The sequence below is a fragment of the Mirounga angustirostris genome, unplaced genomic scaffold (genome assembly GCF_029215605.1).
Source record: "Mirounga angustirostris isolate CCGP_5_RB_7025 unplaced genomic scaffold, mMirAng1.0.hap1 SCAF_2, whole genome shotgun sequence".
NCBI classification, from domain to species: Eukaryota; Metazoa; Chordata; class Mammalia; order Carnivora; family Phocidae; genus Mirounga; species Mirounga angustirostris.
Window position 1 is genome coordinate 202,935,507 of NW_026991710.1, and position 20,275 is coordinate 202,955,781.

Sequence of the window (20,275 nt, forward strand, 5' to 3'; positions counted from 1 at the left end):
TCAGAAGCAAGAACACACTGTCAGAGTGTTGACTGTCGGTGGCCCTGTGTTTATGCTGAGGAGAAGGGAGGGAAATGGCATCAGACAGTTCCTTTGTTCCTGGAACGGTCTCTCTGTGAATGCTGCCTCTCTGGGATATGCTCAGAGATGAGCAAATAATCTCCCCACTGTGTGCCCCAGGAGCTCTTCAGATTGCTTTTACCACACTCTATGTCTGAGGGTTGTGTACCCTGCTTTGTCTCCAAGAGCAGGCTTGTGCCCACTGACCTTTAAAATTCCAAGCTCTAAGCCCCGCTGTTGCCAGAACTCACAAAACTCGGCCCCTCTAGCTTTCCAAGCCAACTGCTACAGGGATTCATTTTCCCCATGTACTCTCCTGTGTGCTAGCCTGTCTCTTGACCTCTGCAACTGCAGCTCATCCCTGTCACAGCAGCCGTGATAGGATCCATGTCTTTCCCAAATCGCATCTCCACACTTCCTACCTTCTTCCATGTGGCCTCTTCTCTCCCTTTACTTGTGGAGTTTGTTCTGGCAGCCTCCAGGCATATTTCTGGGGTATTTAGAATGATTTGATAGTTATGCAAATTTTGTTAATTACATAAATATCTTTTAAATTATTTATGTTAATTATTTTTAGTTTGTTTTTCTCCTTCTATCCTTGAATTTAAATACGATTTTCTTTCTAAAAACATTTTCACCATGGAGGCTTTTGATAAAAATTCCCACTTTTTTCTTTTAATATTCTGCAAAAAATACCTCTGAAATGTGTTTGCTTTATTTGCATATTTAAATATTGTTATAGTACGCACAACTCACAGAAAGAATAATTCTATGTCATGTAACAATAATTAAGGTTGAAGTGTTTAAAACATTTTTTATGTAAGGAAATAATGTGCTCCATGGAATTATTAGGGAATTAAGAGTCATGTGGGACAGACATATGTGGGAACACATCCAGAGACCAGTGCAGTCAGATGAGACCCTCAGGGGCTAGAAAATGCCTAAGAGTACAGAATGAGAATTTGCCAGACTTCTGAGATATAATCTGGCAATCTATACAGCAAGCCTGGACTGACATATTTTGGAAAACCTGTCTAATATTGGACACACCTATTAAAATTTTTTGGCAGCCAACTTCCTTCCAGAATTTGGCAATCAGAAGTTTGACTGTGAGTACAGAGGTGTCTCCAAAATTACAGCTACTTTTATTAAAGAAGGTCCTTACAAAATAGGTTGCAGAGAGCTTGGTTTTTGTTTCTTTCTTTACTCTTGGGTTGTGTGTGCATCTTTTCAAAGAGCAGATTTGCATGGTCTTCTGGGATCTACCCATGAGTCAAAACTTTTTTCTTACCCAGGGTTCTCCGGAGAGCTGCCTTGACCTCCTTGTTCCGTAAACTGTAGATGATGGGATTGAGCATGGTTGTCACCACTGTGTAGAACAAAGCTAGGAGTTTATCTATTCCTGGTGAATGGCTGGCCTTGGGTCTCAAGTAGGTGACAGACCCAGAGCCATAGAAGAGTGTCACTACCAGCAGGTGGGAAGAACAGGTGGAAAAAGCTTTATGGCGGCCTTCAGGTGAGGGCATAATCAGCACAGCAGCTAGGATTCTGCCATAGGAAGCAATAATTAGTAAAAACGGACTGGAAATGCAAAGAATGGCCACAACAAAGACCGCAGCCTCATTATGGGATGTATCACCACAGGCAAGAGCCAGGATAGGGGGGAGGTCACAGAAGAAGTGGTCTATTTCACAGGGGCCACAGAAATTCAAGGAAAAAATATAGTTGGTCTGGCACAAACCTACCATGCAACCCACTCCCCAGGAAATGACTGCCAACTGGGCACACACCCCACGGCTCATTTGCGTTGTATAGTGGAGTGGGGAGCATATGGCCATGTAGCGGTCAAAAGCCATGGCTGCCAAAAGACAGCATTCACTGATAGCAAATAATATGAAGAAAAACATCTGTGTAGCACACCCCTCCCGGGAGATTCCCCGGGCCTCACTCACAAGGCTCTGCAGCATCTTGGGTATGACTGAGCAGGTGTAGCCAATCTCTAAGAGAGACAGGTTGGCCAGGAAGAAATACATGGGCATGTGGAGGACCGGGTTGGTCCAGATGGCAAGGGCTATGAGGGCATTGCCTGTGAGGGATGCTAAAAACATGAGTAGGATGAGGGTGAATAAAAAGAAACACTGTTCAGTGACCTCAGAGAACTTGGCAAATGCAAAGTGCTTGACAGATGGGCTGTTGTCCTGCCACAAGGAGCAGCTGAGGTTCATGACCTGGAGAAGAGGACAGCAAAGAAAGTGTCATTCAGCTATAAATGCAAATCTCTATATTGCTTTTAATGAGCTCTAGTAAGTCAGAGAGACACATTTCTTACCTGCAATTCTAAAATTCAGAAAGTTTGGAAATTACACCCCTCCTCATGCCTTTACAAACCAAATCCTGTTCTGTGTTCACAATGCCAGTTGATCCATTTAAAAATATATAGTCAACAAGCATAAAATTGAAAAAAAAATTAACCTCAGCTCAATTCTACCTTCATTTCTTCCATTAATCAGTCATCAGATACTGCCAGACAAAAGTCCTCTCACACCTGTCCTTTTCTTCCTTTCTGTTGTCACTGAATTCTTCACACATTCATTCAGCAAGTGTTTATTGAGCACAGAGTATTCTGCACTTACTGCTGCAGGTCCTGAGATTTAGCAACGGAAAAAAAAAAACAACCCCACCATTTCTCCCCAAATGGAACTTATTTAGTGAAAGAAAGCAGAAATTAAATGGGTATTCAATGAATAAAGAATCGCTTCAATGCAGAGCATTAAAGCCAGGGTGCATCCTGGGGACTGAGTGTTGGAAGGGGGTTTTGGGCTTGGAGGAACAGGAGCCCAGGTGTGAGGAAACCCACACCCACTCACACCATGTCTACGCTGCATGCTGAGTTCATTGCTCAAGATGACAAATTCCTTTACCTTCAGTACTTCTCATCTGACAGCCTTTCCCCATCACAGGTTTCTTTGCTAAATAGAAATTACCACTGCTTTCAAGTTAAAATTCAAATGTCTTCATGTAATTCCTGCAAATCCATGGATTGGCTTGCTGACTATTGATAGAAACTTTGATCTTACCCCTTAACCAAAGGATCTCATGTTATAGTATATACAACTACACACACACTAGCAGCCTTTAGTGTGTGCCTTGCTTACATGGATTTCCTCCTCTTTGTGCTCATTTTCTTGCAGGGCCTTGTCTTCTGCCTCCCCAACTGTCCACCCAAGTGAACTGCCTAGTGCTTTCAAATTAGAGAATGATGTCTTCTCCCTGGAAACTTCTTCCCCACTCCTACTCTGTCTCGCCCCAATACTATGCATGGGCATGCCCCTCCGTGTGTTCCCACCACTCGGTAACCTCCATGAGAGCACTCACACCACTCCAAGGACAATCAATTGCTAATTTCTTCCTAAGCACGGTCTCAGACACAGACACAGAGAGCAGAATTGTATTTCTTTTTTTTTTTAAAGATTTTATTTCTTTATTTGATAGAGAGAGACACAGCGAGAGAGGGAACACAAGCAGGGAGAGTGAGAGAGGGAGAAGCAGGCTTCCTGCGGAGCAGGGAGCCCAATTCGGAGCTCAATCCCAGCACCCTGGGATCATAACCTGAGCCGAAGGCAGATGCTTAACGACTGAGCCACCCAGGCGCCCCCAGAATTGTATTTTTTTACCTTTGCTTATCATTATACCATCACACTTATCAGTAAATAAGTTTTCCTGTAATGAGGAAATGCCGGAAAGCTAAGCTTTACTCCAGCTGCCTGAACATCTGCCCATGGGTGCCGAGTCTATTTTCTGAAGTTCGTTATGATAAAGCTCATCTCCCTCAAATGTCCCAAATGTGACAGTTAATTTGTCTCTCAATCTAATACCTATCGATTCCTGACAAAATATTCCTTGTTCTTTTTGTGGGTGTACTGCCATTTGGCTTGTTATTTTGAAATGTCATCAAGCAAGATTCTAAACAATGTTTGCCATGAAAAGGGCAGAAGGAGAAGGAGGTTGCATGTCCATTGCTCTGGACTTTATCTGTTCATTAGCATAATTTGAGACCATGTTTATACTACATTTGTTTAGAACACATCACTGTTTATCCCACAGTAACATTTGATGCCAATATATGTAACACAAAAGTATGCTTTTTGAGGTCCCAAGTTACTATGAAGAGATAAATATATTAGGTGCATTCACAAAAACATAGGTACAAAAATGTACATTTTTGCATATAAACATATATCTGTACACCCACACAGAAACACACACATTCAAATCCACACTGAGTGCATTAGGAATTAAGAGTATTTTGGAGATATTCTATCTGGGTTCAAATCTTAATACAGTTAATTCCCATAAAAGCACTTAGAAAAGTGGTTCTGTACTCAGTAAGTATTGGTCATTGTCGTGCTTGTGTCCATGTGTATGTCACCATAGATTTACCTTCATATACTCCCTCTCGTGGAATTTTTTTATCCCAATATCTAATCATCCCTCCTGATTCATTATCTTCAACCCCCTTTAATGTTTTGCTATGCACCTGCCATTATGGAGAGAACAGCAGAAAATACATACATACATATATACATACACACATACACATATAAAAATGCCACTCAAGAGTTATGTCCTGAGAAAAAATACTTGCATTATGGATCATTTTAATCTACTGCTTTGCAAAAGTGCCCAAAGTTAAGGATGGGAACAAGAAGACCAATTCAAAACTGGGAAATATGAAATAATAACTCTGCATAACGACAGGGAGTCCCAATGCATGGGACTATTGGAAAATTTGCTCACACATCAGGTCATCTATTATAATGTAATCATACGTATATTAAAGCATTTTTAAGCATATTCATTGCATTGTAATTAATTTTAATATGTATAGTTCCCATGAAGTAATGCAAATCAGTTAAGGTTGAAGCAAAGAAAACAGACCACGGTTACTTTTTTTTTTTTGACCTACAAAATTTTCTTAAACATCCTGACTCTTCAATAGTCAGATTCTTTTCTCCTTCCCTAAGTGTCCCCTGGCTTGATACTGAAACAGGTAAAATCCGATTTTTAAAATTATTCTTCCTATTGCTTTCAAGAGTTACTCTCCACTGACCTTAGTCTGGAGACCTTGAGGTCCATGTAGTAGAGACCAGCTTTATGTACATACCAAGAACATTTTATTTTAATCACTGCTATGGAAGGAGTGAGATACTCGAAGCAGGTGCCAGGCATCTGCAGAAAGAGCATCAAACCAGTAGAACCACTGGGTTTGAACATTTCTTCTGTCTCTCACTTAACACAGTTTCTTGACTTAAAGTTTCTGATTCATCATTTCCATGTAAAAGAAGGATGATGAAGCCCTTCCTGTCTTTCTTGCTGCATTGTTTTGAGTTAAAAATGCAAACACTGTAGAGGCAAACCATGAATAAAACAGGAAGAAATGGCCATTAAAGTGAAATTTATTAGCATCAAAACCTCTTATCTTTTAAAACATCATGTTGTATGGTTTCACTCATATGTGGAACATAAGGAATAGCACGGAGGACCATAGGGGAAGGTGGGGGAACTGAAGGGGGAGAAATCAGAGAGGGAGATGAACCATGAGAGACTATGGACCCCAGGAAACAAACTGAGGGTTTCAGAGGGGAGGGGGTGGGGGATGGGGTAACCAGGTGATGGGTATTAAGGAGGGCACATGTTGTGATGAGCACTGGGTGTTATACACAACTAATGAATCATTGAACACTGCATCAAAAACTAATGATGGGGGCACCTGGGTGGCTCAGATGGTTAAGCGTCTGCCTTCGGCTCAGGTCATGATTCCAGGGTCCTGGGATTGAGCTCTCATTGGGCTCCCTGCTTGGCGGGGAGCCTGCTTCTCCCTCTCCCTCTACTGTTCCCCCTGCTTTTGCTCTCTCACTCTCTCTATCAAATAAATCAACAAAATCTTTAAAAAAAACAACAACATCAACAAAAAAACTAATGATGTACTATATGGTGGCTAACTGAACATAATAAAAAATAAAAATAAATAAAACATCATGTTAATGAATTCATAGGACACTGCATGGAATATTCTCTATTATTATCAGTCTCTTGTTATGTTATAATATATTATATACAAAATAAATATATATAAATGTACTATATATTATATCATTATCAGTCTATAAAAGTAACCTATTAAGAGTCCATGTAAAAGACTGTTGGTAAATGCTAACATTTAGGGCAACAGAAGTAAATGTAAAGGACAGAAAACTCAATAGTTAAATATAATGAATAGCTTATATTACAGGCAATTGTTATCACAGTCTGTGTACAGAGTATGTTACCAACTCAGTGTCATATAATCTGAAGATATAAGAGTTTCATGCCCAGTGAGAAATTCTATTTGTAGATTCCTATTCAATGTAATAAAGATTAAGTGCCCTTGAACACCGGTGGGATTCTGAAGGTTTACATATTGAGGTGGACTTTCAGTGTCAGTTGGATATATGAGAGAAACGTAAGGGAAATAAGGCAATTTTAATAGCTCAGCTTCATGTGCTGCCTTGCCCAGCCCTAAGAGCTAAGACAAGCACTCAGTATGTCATTCTGGTTTGGAAATAACCCAGCACAAGTGATTCATTTTGGGTCATCTCCACATAATTAGAAATGTTGCTTGACTGAGTCAGCCTCTTATGAATCTCTGTTTTCATAACAAAATGCTTCTCTTTCCCTATCAACCAAAAGAAAACATGTTATATACATTATTAGACATTGTATCTGAAACACTTAGCACTGTGCCTGGTGTACAAGAAACAGTAAATATTAATCCTCATTATTATGAAATTTTCATTTCTGACATGTCTTAATAGGAGAGACCATTTATGTAAATGGCTCATTACAGATTATAGAGATGGTTACCCATTGCTTTCCACAATTTCCCCACAGTCCCCACACCAAGGATCTGATAACAAGGTGACACCTTAACATGATGCAGCAGAAACTATTTTATCATTTGATTGGACTAAGGTGTGCAGGAGAATCCAGGTATTTCCTTCCCCAACAGTAACAGATCTTTCCTGTGAAATAATTAATTTAGAACAACTAACAGGAATCTTATGACAGGAATACTGGTAAACTGAGTAAGTTATACTCTTCAGAGAAGGAAGAAAACAGCTGATTAAAGTTGTGGTCAGCAGTGAAAAATGCTTTGGGCTTGGCTATCCATGTTTACATTGTAATCCACCATCTTCTACAGCCCTCTTTTCTTAAGATATCCATTGTGCCACATACCTGTAATCATAACATTTGAAGTAAAAACTAGATGGTTGTTGCTTCGGATGAGTCAATCCCTGATTTTCTTTGCACCCTCCCCTTACCTTACAACCTCTCACAATCCAGAGGATGTAAGTCTGCCAGTCCTCTAAGACTGTGCACCCAGAAGCTTTTGTGGTAGTCAGTGCTGAGTGTGGTCTCAGGAAGCCTATGTGTCTCATGGGAGAGCATCACATCCCTCCAGCCATGCCTGCAAAACTCCCCACTCCCCACCCCTACACAAGTGTGCAAGGCTGTGCCAATCACAGGGTGATATAGTTGAATCTTCCTCCTTCCTGAAAAATAGTGGAGTATGAACATATTATATTTCAATTCTTCTTGTCCTGGATCAGTAACCTTCCTCCCTCCCCCATTTCCTTCTCACTGGAGAGGAAGAAGTTTGATTCTGTCTCTTAGGAATTGTCATGGGCAGGTCTGGCTCTGTTGGTAAATGCTAACATTTAGGGCAACAGAAGTAAATGTAAAGGACAGAAAACTCAATAGTTAAATATAATGAATAGCTTATATTACAGGCAATTGTTATCACAGTCTGTGTACAGAGTATGTTACCAACTCAATAAAATGTACTATTGCAACCAAATCTTTGGTGACTCTAAACTATTAATATGAAAGGTTCAGATTTTAATTTTTTGTCTGATTAAACAAAGGTCATGAAATAAAATTATGAAAACGACACCAGTAACTTTCATGTCATATTATATTGATGCAGTCATTATTTATTCTGATTAGTATAGAAGACTCAAGTTAATAAGTCATAATAATCTTCTAGTTACACATGAGTTTGACAAAGTACCTATCAAAAGTAAGAATAAAAGTATTCTTACTTTCTATCAAAAGTAAGAATAAAATGGTCAAAAGTCAAAGGGTGTATATTAGGACGGTGGAAAAAACTGTAAGGTACTGAATGCTTATTACTTAAATGATACAAAAAATGAGTAAGGTACTATATACCTTTATTGTCATGAGAGAGAATAGGAAAGAAAAAAGTGTCATTAAGGTAAAAAATTCCCCTTATTGCTGCCCCCTCAAATGAAATATGCACAATAACTTCTTTGGAATTCCACATAAAGAGCTTATTGTTCCAACCTTATATATTCTGGTTTACACTTTTTGCTTTTAGTACTCCTGAGTTAGAACCTGAATGCTTGAATATGATTAAAACATAGTTCTCTTATAGTTATCACTCCCTAATTCAAATCTAGAGCCAAAGGGATCTTTATCAGGTTTATGAATACTGGACAAGATACTTGTGTTCTCCAACAATCTCCACCTCAGTGACAGAATATGGAATTTATTGAGTGTGCAAAATGCACTGAGTTGAAGAACATTTCTCAGCTTCTCTTGCAGCTAGGTGTATCCCACAACTAATTCTGGCTGATAAGATATACAAACAGAAGTAGGTTGGTATTCCCAGGAGGTTTCCTTAAAGGGCAGGAGAATGCCTTGATTTGACCCTCTCTGTCCATCCTGCGGTCCAGGAACTCAGTGTGATGTCTGCTTTGGCCTGATATTCAGCTTGCACCATAAGGACAACCACCAATGCTGAGGGACTTTGGAATAGAAGGCAACAAGGACGCTGTATTCCAGACAAACTGGACTTCATTGTGTGAGACATATCAACTTGTCTTTTTTAACAAGGCATTGGTGTTTGGGGGTTTCTCATTATATGCCCTGGAACCTAACCCTTGCAGATTCAGTAGTAACCTCTTAAGCAGGTGGTTGCATTGAGTTGAGGAAAGACACTGGGATTCTGTTTACCCTTTATCCTGGATACAGGAAGTTGACCTCTCCCCATTTGTCAGCACTAAGGAGCACATGGGCTTGCTAGGGCTTTCTAAACCAAGAACAGTAACTTAAATATCATTAAATGACTGGCCCTAGCACTGAATGAAAGTTAAGGAAAGCAGTCAGTAGCCAGTTGGGTTAAAAGGAGAGTTTTGTAGAAGGAGGCAGGACTGGGAGCAGGGGGACAAGAGGGGAAAATTAAGGCTGATGTTCAGAGCTGCAGAAGGTGCTTGTGCAGGTGGACACTGCACAGTGCAGCCTGAGGAAGAGACAGCTGGCTAGGAGAAGTGCTCTCATGGCTTTGTTTCCCCTAAAATACTTTGGTACATGCATTGATAAATACAAATAAGAGCTTATTGTAGCAGTAGAGGCCAATAACATGTATTCAATTTGATAATGCATCCAAGTTGTTAAGTGTGTTAAGTAATATACTTTTCAAAGAAAAAACATAATACTTACTCTAAAAAAAGTAATACACATGACTAATTAGTTTGTGTTTGTTCATATTTGACTTTTTAATTACCATTATTATATGTAGTTACGTTGCTTTATGTTTAAATATTTTTTTCAAATACACAATTTTTACTAGTTAGGGAAGGGGAAATAGGGAGAAAAGCAGTTTAGTGGAATGAGTGAAGGTATTAATTTATTCAAAACATATCTATTTGGATGGAGCTACAGATTATTATGCTAAGCAAAATAAGTCCATCAGAGAAAGACAATACACTTGCACTCCTATGTGGAATTTAAGAAACAAATGAGCAAAGGAAAAAGAGAGAGAGAGGCAAACTCTCATAACTACAGAGAACATACTCATGGTCACCAGAGTGGAGGCCGGTAGGGGATGGAGAAACGGGTGATGGGGATTAAGGAGTGCACTTGTTGTGATAAGCACCAGGTGATGTATATAAGTGCTAAATCACTAAATTTTACACCTGACACAATATTACATCATATGTTAATTAACTGGAATTTAAATGAAAAACTTGGAAAAAATATTTGATGTTGATTATGTTTATGGTGACAACAATGCTTCTTTCTGAAGACTGTTAACATCATCTAAACTAGATATCCCATTTTTACAATATAAGAAATGTTGAAAAAAATATTTATTATGCAGATAGTATCTGTTAAGTAATTAAAACTATGTGATGATTGGCTGTTTCATATTGTAGCCTTATATGATATTAACAAATGCATGTGTCAGGGTAGAGTGTTGAAATAATTATATGACTTTTGGGGGCAAAGATGGCAGAGTAGGGGACCCTATTTCAACTGGACCCCAGAATTGAACTGGATATCTACCAGACCACTCTGAGCACCCACAAAACCAGCCTGAGATGTAAGAAGATATGGATCCCTACAAACAGAATAGTCGCAGGTGGTTGGTTTTGAGGTACAAAGTGGGGAGCTGTGATTCCATGGGAAGATATTGGAGGATAAATGGCAGTGGGAGGGTGCCTGGCAGTGGGGATCCTACACCGCCAGTGAGTGACAGCCTTGTGCGCTGCAGACCGGGCACAGACTCGCAGACTGGTAGCAGCGGGGAAAGGACTCTACGGCAGCCCCCAGGATGGAAACCCGGAGCGGCGGGGTTGCACGAGCGAACTACAGCCCCTGAGATGAAACCCGGAGTGGCGGGGTTGCCTATGGGTGCGCACCCGAACGAACTGGGAGTGGCTGTGGTTTTAGAAGCACAAAGGGTAGAGACGTGCTCCGACCTGGAGGCAGGACTGGGAGCGCTGTGGAGGAGCACACAACCCAGGACGCTGCAGTTTATAGCATCATGGACAGAAATGGAGATGGTGTGGCCTGCAGAGCTCACTGAAGAACAGACTGCGGTCTCTCTGCTCTGAGGCAGAGGGTTGGAAACATTCTCTTCTGTTCTGACTTGTGGAAGAGATGCGGAAAGCCACCAGGGAAAGCTACCAGAGAACAAAGGTCCCAAAGACTGATTCCCGCTGAGCCCATCCCCCACCACAGGGGGGCAGGGCAACTCCGCCCAAACAGGGTTGCCTAAGTAACAGCACAGCAGGCCCCTCCCACAGAAGATAGGCTAGGGAAACAAGAGGGCAGCAACCCTAAGGTCCCAAGAAAACATGTGCATCTTGCTTGGGTTCTGGTCAATAATTTGGACTCTATACATTCCCTCAAACACCCATCAACAGAATGACTAGGAGGAGGAGCCCCCAAAACAGAAAAGACTCAGAGATTATGACTTATGCTGCAGATTTACAAATGGATGCAGATATAACCAAGATGTCGGAGATGGAATTCAGGCTAGCAATTGTGAAGACAATGGCTAGAATGGAGAAATCAATTCATGGCAACATAGAGTCTCTAAGGGCAGAAATGAAAGCTGATTTGGCAGAACTTAAAAATGCTATCAATGAGATCCAATCCAATCTAGATAATCTAACAGCTAGGGTAACTGAGGCAGAAGAACAAATAAGCGACCTGGAAGACAATATAAGAGATAAAAAGGGAAAAGAGGAGGCCAGGGAAAAACAACTCAGAATCCATGAAAATAGAATCAGAGAAATAAGTGACACCATGAAGCGTTCCAATGTCAGAATCATTGGAATCCCGGAGGGAGTGGAGAGAGAGAGAGGACTAGAAGATGTATTTGAGCAAATCATAGCTGAGAACTTCCCTAATCTGGGGAATGAAACAAACATTCGAGTCCTAGAGGCAGAGAGGACCCTTCCTAAGATCAAGGAAAACAGGCCAACACCCCAGCATGTAATAGTAAAACTTGCAAATCTTAGAACCAAGGAAACCACCTTAAGGGCAGTTAGGGGGAAGAGATTCCTTATGTACAGAGGAACATCAGAATAACGTCAGACCTATCCACAGAGACCTGGCAAGCCAGAAAGGCCTGGCAAGACATATTCAGGGTACTAAATGAGAAGAACATGCAGCCAAGAATACTTTATTTAGCAAGGCTTTCATTTAGAATGGATGGAGAGATACAGAGCTTCCACAACTGGCAGAAGCTGAAAGAATATGTGACCACTAAGCCAGCCCTGCAAGAAATACTAAGGGGGGTTCTATAAAAAGAGAAAGACCCCAAGAGTGATCTACAACAGAAATTTACAGGGACAATCTATGAAAACAACGTCTTCACAGGCAACATGATGACAATTAATTCATATCTTTCAGTAATCACTCTCAACGTGAATGACCTAAACGTTCCCATAAAACGGCACAGGATTGCAGATTGGATAAAAAGACAGGACCCATCCATATGCTGTCTACAAGAGACTCATTTTGAACCTAAAGATACATCCAGACTGAAAGTGAAGGGATGGAGATCCATCTTCCATGCCAGCAGACCTCAAAAGAAAGCTAGGGAGCAATTCTTATATCAGACAAATTAGATTTTAAACTAAAGTCTGTAATAAGAGACACAGAAGGACACTATATCATTCTTAAAGGGTCTATCCAACAAGAAGATCTAACAATTGTAAATATCTATGCCCCCAACATGGGAGCAGCCATCTACATAAGCCAACTGTTAACCAAAATAAAGAGTCATATTGATAACAATACGTTAATTGTAGGAGACCTCAATACTGCACTCTCAGCAATGGACAGATCATCTAAGCAGAAAATCAACAAGGAAACAAGAGCTTTGAATGATACATTGGACCGGATGGACCTCATAGATATTTACAGAACATTCCACCCTAAAACAACAGAATACTCATTCTTCTCGAGCGCACATGGAACTTTCTCCAGAATAGACCATATACTGGGTCACAAATCAGGTCTCAACTGATACCAAAAGATTGAGATTATTCCCTGCATATTCTCAGACCACAATACTCTAAAACTGGAACTCAATCACAAGAAAAAAATTGGCAGAAATTCAAACACTTGGAAGCTAAAGACCACTCTGCTCGAGAATGTTTGGGTCAACCAAGAAATCAAAGAAGAACTTAAACAATTCATGGAAATCAATGAGAATGAAAACACATCGGTCCAAAACCTATGGGATACTGCAAAGGCAGTCCTAAGGGGGAAATACATAGCCATCCAAGCCTCACTCAAAAAAATAGAAAAACCCCGAATTCACAAACTAACTCTGCACCTTAAAGAACTAGAGAAAAAGCAATAAACGACGCCTAAGCCATGCATTAGAAGAGAAATAATTAAAATTAGAGCAGAAATCAATGAATTAGAAACCAGAAACATAGTAGATCAGATCAATGAAACTGGAAGTTGGTTCTTGAAAGAATTAATAAGATTGATAAACCACTGGCCAGACTTATCCAAAAGAAGAGAGAAAGGACCCACATTAATAAAATTATGAATGAAAGGAGCGAGATCACGACCAACACCAAGGAAATAGAAACAATTATTAGAAATTATCAACAACTATATGCCAATAAACTGAGCAATCTGGATGCAATGGAGGCCTTCCTGGAAACCTATAAGCTGCCAAGACTAAAACAGGAAGAAATTGACAACCTGAATAGGCCAATAACCAGTAACGAGATTGAAGCAGTGATCAAAAACCTCCCAAAAAACAAGAGTCCAGGGCCTGAGGGATTCCCTGGGGAATTCTACCAAACATTCAAAGAAGAAATAATACCAATTCTACTGAAGCTTTTCTAAAAATAGAAACAGAAGGAAAACTTCCAAACTCATTCTGTGAGGCCAGCATTACCTTAATCCCCAAACCAGGCAAAGACCCCGTCAAAAAGGAGAATTTCAGACCGATATCCCTGATGAATATGGATTCCAATATGCTCAACAAAATTCTAGCTAATAGGATCCAACAATACATTAAAAGGATCATCCACCATGACCAAGTGGGATTTATCCCCGGGATGCAAGGGTGGTTCAACATTCTCAAATCAATCAATGTGATAGAACACATTAATAAGAGGAGAGAGAAGAACCATATGGTCCTCTCAATTGATGCAGAAACAGCATTTGACAAAATACATCTTTTCCTGATTAAAACTCTCCAGAGTATAGGGATAGAGGGAACATTGCTCAAGTTCATAAAATCCATCTATGAAAAACCCACAGCGAATATCATCCTCAATGGGGAAAAGCTGAGAGCCTTTCCCTTAAGATCAGGAACACGTCAAGGGTGCCCACTCTCACCACTGTTGTTCAACATAGTACTAGAAGTCTTAGCAACAGCAATCAGACAACAAAAAGAAATAAAAATTATTCAAATTGGCAAAGAAGTCAAACTCTGTCTTTTTGCAGACGACATGATATTTTATGTGGAAAACCCAAAAGACTCCACCCCCAAATTACTAGAACTCATCCAGCAATTCAGTAATGTGGCAGGATACAAAATCAATGCACAGAAATCAGTTGCTTTCTTATACACTAGCAACGCAACTGTAGAAAGAGAAATTAAAGAAACGATGCCATTTACAATAGCACCAAAAACCATAAGATACCTCGGAATAAACCTAACCAAAGAGGTAAAGGATTTATACTCTAGGAACTACAAAACACTCATGAAAGAAATTGAAGAAGACACAAAAAGATGGAAAAATATTCATGCTCATGGATTGGAAGAATAAACATTGTTAAAATGTCTATGCTACCCAGGGCAATCTATACCTTCAATGCCATCCCAATCAAAATCCCAATGACATTTTTCAAAGTGCTGGAACAAACAATCTTAAAATTTGTATGGAATCAGAAAAGACCCCGAATCGCCAAGGAAATGTTGAAAAAGAAATCAAAGCTGGGGCATCACGTTGCCCGATTTCAAGCTATATTACAAAGCTGTGATCACCAAGACAGCATGGTACTGGCACAAAAACAGACATATAGACCAATGGAACAGAATAGAGAACCCAGATATGGACCCTCAACTCTGTGGTCAAATAATCTTTGACAAAGCAGGAGAAAACATGCAATGGAAAAAAGACAGTCTCTTCAATAAATGGTGCTGGGAAAATTGGACAGCCACATGCAGAAGAATGAAACTCCACCATTCTCTAACACCATTCACAAAGATAAACTCAAAGTGGATGAAAGACCTCAATGTGAGACAGGATTCCATCAAAATCCTAGAAGAGAACATGGGCAGTAACCTCTTTGACATTGCCCACAGCAAATTCTTTCAAGATACACCTCCAAAAGCTAGTGAAACAAAAGCAAAAATGAACTTTTGGGACTTCATCAAGATAAAAAGCTTCTGCACAGCAAAGGAAACAGTCAACAAAACAAAGAGGCAACCCACAGAATGGGAGAAGATATTTGCAAATGACACTACAGATAAAGGTCTGGTATCCAAGATCTATAAAGAACTTCTCAAACTTTACACCCAAAAAACAAATAATCAAGTCAAAAAGTGGGCAGAAGATAGGAAAACACACTTCTCTGAAGAAGACATACCAATGGCTAACAGACACATGAAAAATGTTCATCATCATTAGCCATCAGGGAAATCCAAATCAAAACCACACTGAGATACCACCTTACACCAGTTAGAATGGCATAAATGGACAGGGAAAGAAACAACAAATGTTGGAGAGGTTGTGGAGAAAGGGGAACCCTCTTACACTGTTGGTGGGAATGCAAGTTGGTACAGCCACTTTGGAAAACAGGGTGGAGGTTCCTCAAAAATTTAAAAATAGAGCTACCCTATGACCCAGCAATTGCACTCCTGGGTATTTACCTCAAAGACACAGATGTAGTGAAAAGAAGAGTCATATGCACCCCATTGTTCATAGCAGCAATGTCCGCAATAGCCAAACTGTGGAAAGAGCCGAGATGCCCTTCAACAGATGAATGGATAAAGAAGATGTGGTCCATATATACAATGGAATATTACTCAGCCATCAGAAAAGATGAGTACCCAACTTTTGCATCAACATGGATGGGACTGGAGGAGATTATGTTAAGTGAAATAAGTCAAGCAGAGAAAGTCAATTATCATATGGTTTCACTTATTTGTGGAACATAAGGAATAACATGGAGGACATTAGGAGAAGGAAGGGAAAAATGGGTGGCGGGGATTGGAGGGAGAGATGAACCATGAGAGACTATGGACTCTGAGAAACAAACAGGGTTTTATAAGGGAGGAGGGAGGGGAGATTGGTTAGCCCAATGATGGGTATTAAGGAGGGCATGTTCTGCAAGGAGCACTGGGTGTTATACGAGAACAAGGGATCGTGGACCACCACATCAAAAACCAATGATGTATTGTATGGTGATTAACATAACATAATAAAATAATAAATAAATAAATAAATATTTAAATTAAAAAAAAGGAAATAATTATATGATTTTTTTTCAAAAAAGACTTGACCCTGGAAGGGATGGTGTGGCTGGGTGATAGACACTGGGGAGGGTATGTGCTATGGTGAGCTCTGTGAATTGTGTAAGACTGTTGAGTCACAGACCTGTACCTCTGAAACAAATAATACATGTTAAAAAAAAAAGAAGATAGTAGGAAGGGTAAAGTGAAGGGGGGGAATCGGAGGGGGAGATGAACCATGAGAGACTATGGACTCTGAGAAACAAACTGAGGGTTCTAGAGGGGAGGGAAGTGGGGGGATGGGTTAGCCTGGTGATGGGTATTAATGAGGGCACATACTGAAGTGGAGAACTGGGTGTTATACGCAAACAATGAATCATGGAACACTACATCAAAAACTAATGATGTAATGTATGGTGATTAACATAACACAATAATAAAAAAATAAAAAAATAAAAACAGCAAAAAAACCCCTAATGATGTAATATATGGTGATTAACATAACATAATAAAATAAAATTAAAAAAAAAGACTAGCCACGTTAAAAGACATTTAATGGCATTAAATTCAACATGTGTTCTTTTATATACTCTAGTGATTGATACAGATTTTAGGTTTCATCAGTTAATTTTCTATTATAACTTGCATTTGAACATTTCATTTTATATTCAAAAAATCTATGCATTAACCCACTACTCTTGGCTGTCAGAGCTTAAATTTTACATTATCTGAACCAATGAAAAATTACATCTATATGGATTATAATAAAACTATTATCCATTTCATGAATGTAATTCCTGATATGAATCTGGTGGTAAAGGTTTTTGAATACACACATATTGGCTTCTAATATTTTATTATTCCATATTCAGAATTGCTACTAAGACAAAAGAAAAATAATGGTTAATGATAGTCACTTTGGTGGATTTATACTCCTTGGATTCCCAGGGCTGCCCCAGCTGGAGATGATCACCTCTGGCGTTGTCTTTCTCTTGTACACCATTGCCTTGATGGGAAATATGGCCATCGTCCTGCTGTCTTTCCTAGATGACCATCTCCAAAGCCCCATGTACTTCTTCCTTAGTACATCCCTTGTACATAGATCCTAGATTCCTTTGGCCATCTTGGATCTCTGTTATACCATAAATACAGTACCACAGATGTTGGCCAATGTCTGGGGCAAAGACAAGAGGATTACCTTTGGTGGCTGTGTCCTTCAACTTTTCACTGATATGGTACTGTGCTCAGTGGAATGCATTTTTCTGCCTGTGATGTCCTATGACGGATTCAGTGCTGTCTGCAAGTCTCTGCACTACATGACCATAATGGACCCCCAGCTTTGCCAGGTCCTTGTGGCCATCACCTGGGTAGTTGGTGTTATTAATTGCATGGTAGTTTCCCCCTATGCCATGAGTCTTCTTTGATGTGGGAACCACCACCTGGATCACATTTTTGTGAAATGTTTGCAATGATCAAGATTACATGTGTGGATATTGTAGCCATGGAGGTAGCCTTATTTGCCATGTGCCTGATTATAGTTCTTGTTCTTATTCTTTTCATCCTGGTTTCTTATGGCTCCATTGCTGTAGCTCTGCTCAAGATCAAATCTGTAACAGTGAGACAGAAAGCTTTTGGAACCTCTTCCTCCTACGTTATTGTGGTGTCCATCTTCTACAGGAGTTATCTACATGTACATCCAGCCAGGAAATAGTCCAAATCAGGACAAAGGTAAACTTCTCAGTATCTTTTATTCCATTGTTACTCCCAGCTTGAACTCCCTTACCTACACACTAAGGAATAAGGAGTTTAATGGTGGCATGAAGAGGCTGATTGGAAAAGAAAAAGGTTCCATGGAGACAGCAGGACATTGACATCTTTTACAAGAAGTTTCCAGTTAAGAAATTGGCCATGTGTGACCTATGAATCATTGTCAAGTTATTTTAGTAGTAGTCATCACTGAAAAGTGAAATAATACCTAAAAATGTTGCTTCCACTTTAGCATCAATGTCCCAAATGGCCGAGGGTTGTTTCTAAGATCAGAATGTCTTCCTAAGTCACCAATTATCACCTTTGATAATTTGTCCACAGCTGTGGCCACAAAGCATGTTCTAGGGAGTCCAAGCATTGTGCTATAAGGGGAAGGAGGAAGCACTCTACAAAAGCTACATTCAAATTATGATTTACTAAATCTTTAAACTATCATGACACTTTAACAAAAATGCAAAAACTTAGTATGCTAACTATAAATTTTTACTCTGACTCACCATTCTGTTCCTGTTAAGACTAAATCATTTCTGTGCAGATCTCAAATGCTCCTGCCACATCTATCTACTTTAAAAGAATCCTAATATATTATGTAAATTGGCTAAAATATAGTTTCACTTATAACTGTTTTCTGCCTCAATCAGGACTTCCTCAAACTTATGCTGCTAAAATAAAATATGAAAATAAATTGGATGCTGAAGTTGATGTGATAACAAATCACACTTGGTTTCAAATTTTTGTGTTCATTACAATAGGCACATTAATCTATTTTGTAAATTGGTAGTAAATAAACAATACAAGTTTATTAGCTTATTTTTATAAGGTCAGCATAAAATTGACCTCAGAACTTTACAAGGATATTACACACAAAAAAAAGAAAGAATGGAAGAAAGAAGAAAGAAAGGAAGAAAAAGAAAGAAAGAAAGAAAGAAAGAAAGAAAGAAAGAAAGAAAGAAAGAAAGAAAGAAAGAAAGAAAAAGAAAGGAAGGAAGGAACGAAGGAAGAAAGAAAGAAAAAGAAAACAAGGAAAGGAAGGGAAAATTTTCCCCCCAATATCTCCCATGAACATAGATGCAAATATCCTTAACAAAATATTAAGAAATCAAATCCAGAAATAAAGGTTAATACATGTCAATAAGGAGGCTTTACTCTAACTATGCAAGGTCAGACTAATATTTGAAAAATCAATCACCACATGGTTCTGTTAATTTAATCCATGATACTGACAGAATAAAAGTGAAGAATAATAAGATTATTTCCATAGATTCAAGAAAGGATTTCAACATTCATTTACAGGAAAACAAAGATTCTTAGCAAACTTGGAATAGAAACAAATTCCATATCTTGATGATGATTAAATTTCTAGCAAACATTATATTTGAGAAGGAAGCTAAACAAACTGACCAATGGAATAGTATAGAGTCCAGAAACAGCTCTGACACATGGACAGTCAACCAATTCATGACTATGTTGTCCTGTGGTGCAGGAAGGAGAAGACAGTCAATATATGGTTCCAGGTCAATGGATGTCCTTGTGGGAGAAAAGACATTTAAACCTTATACACAAAAATCAATTTCAACCTGATTATGTTTATAAATGTGAAAAGTACAACAAGATGGATTTAAATATTCTGCATGAATTTTAAAGCTTTCTTTTTCTTTTTAGAGAGAGCGCATGTGTGAGTCAGGGTGGAGAGGGGCAGAGGGAGAGGGAGAGAGAGAATCTCAAGCAGACTCTGGCTGAGCTCAGTCTCATGACCCTGCAATCATAACCTGAAGTGAAATCAAGAGTCAGATGCCAACGGACTGAGCCACCCAGGTGCCCGTCATCATGAATTTTGAGTGGGAAAAGATCTATGAAATAAGACAAAGTTTTAACCATAATAGAAGAATTTGTTTAAATTGAAAAATAGTAAAATTAAGAGCATCTCTTTACCAAAAGGTCCATTAAGAGAGGCAATGCACACAATGTGTGTGTGAGTGTGTGTGTGTGTGTGTGTCTATCTATCTCAAAGAAAGAACTATCCAAAGAATTCCTACAAATCAATAATAAAAAGATAGAAAACCTAAAAGAACAGTCACTTCACCAAATGGCCAATACATAAAAATG

At 39.3% G+C, this 20,275-nt stretch overlaps 2 protein-coding genes across 2 annotated transcripts in view; one reads left to right on the forward strand and one right to left on the reverse strand.

Annotated features, from left to right (window-relative positions):
* LOC123847802 (olfactory receptor 5V1) overlaps positions 1 to 20,275 on the forward strand; it is a 215,581-nt gene that overhangs the window by 161,698 nt on the left and 33,608 nt on the right. The gene's annotated exons all lie outside the window — the stretch shown is intronic.
* On the reverse strand, positions 1,323 to 2,285 carry LOC123847719 (olfactory receptor 10C1-like). Its single transcript, XM_045879505.1, has one exon. The coding sequence runs from the start codon at positions 2,283 to 2,285 to the stop codon at positions 1,323 to 1,325; it is 963 nt and encodes a 320-aa protein (XP_045735461.1).

What these genes read in the sequence shown, in the direction of transcription:
- LOC123847719 (XM_045879505.1), bottom strand. Translation starts at nt 2,285, where the DNA reads ATGAACCTCAGCTGCTCCTTGTGGCAGGACAACAGCCCATCTGTCAAG.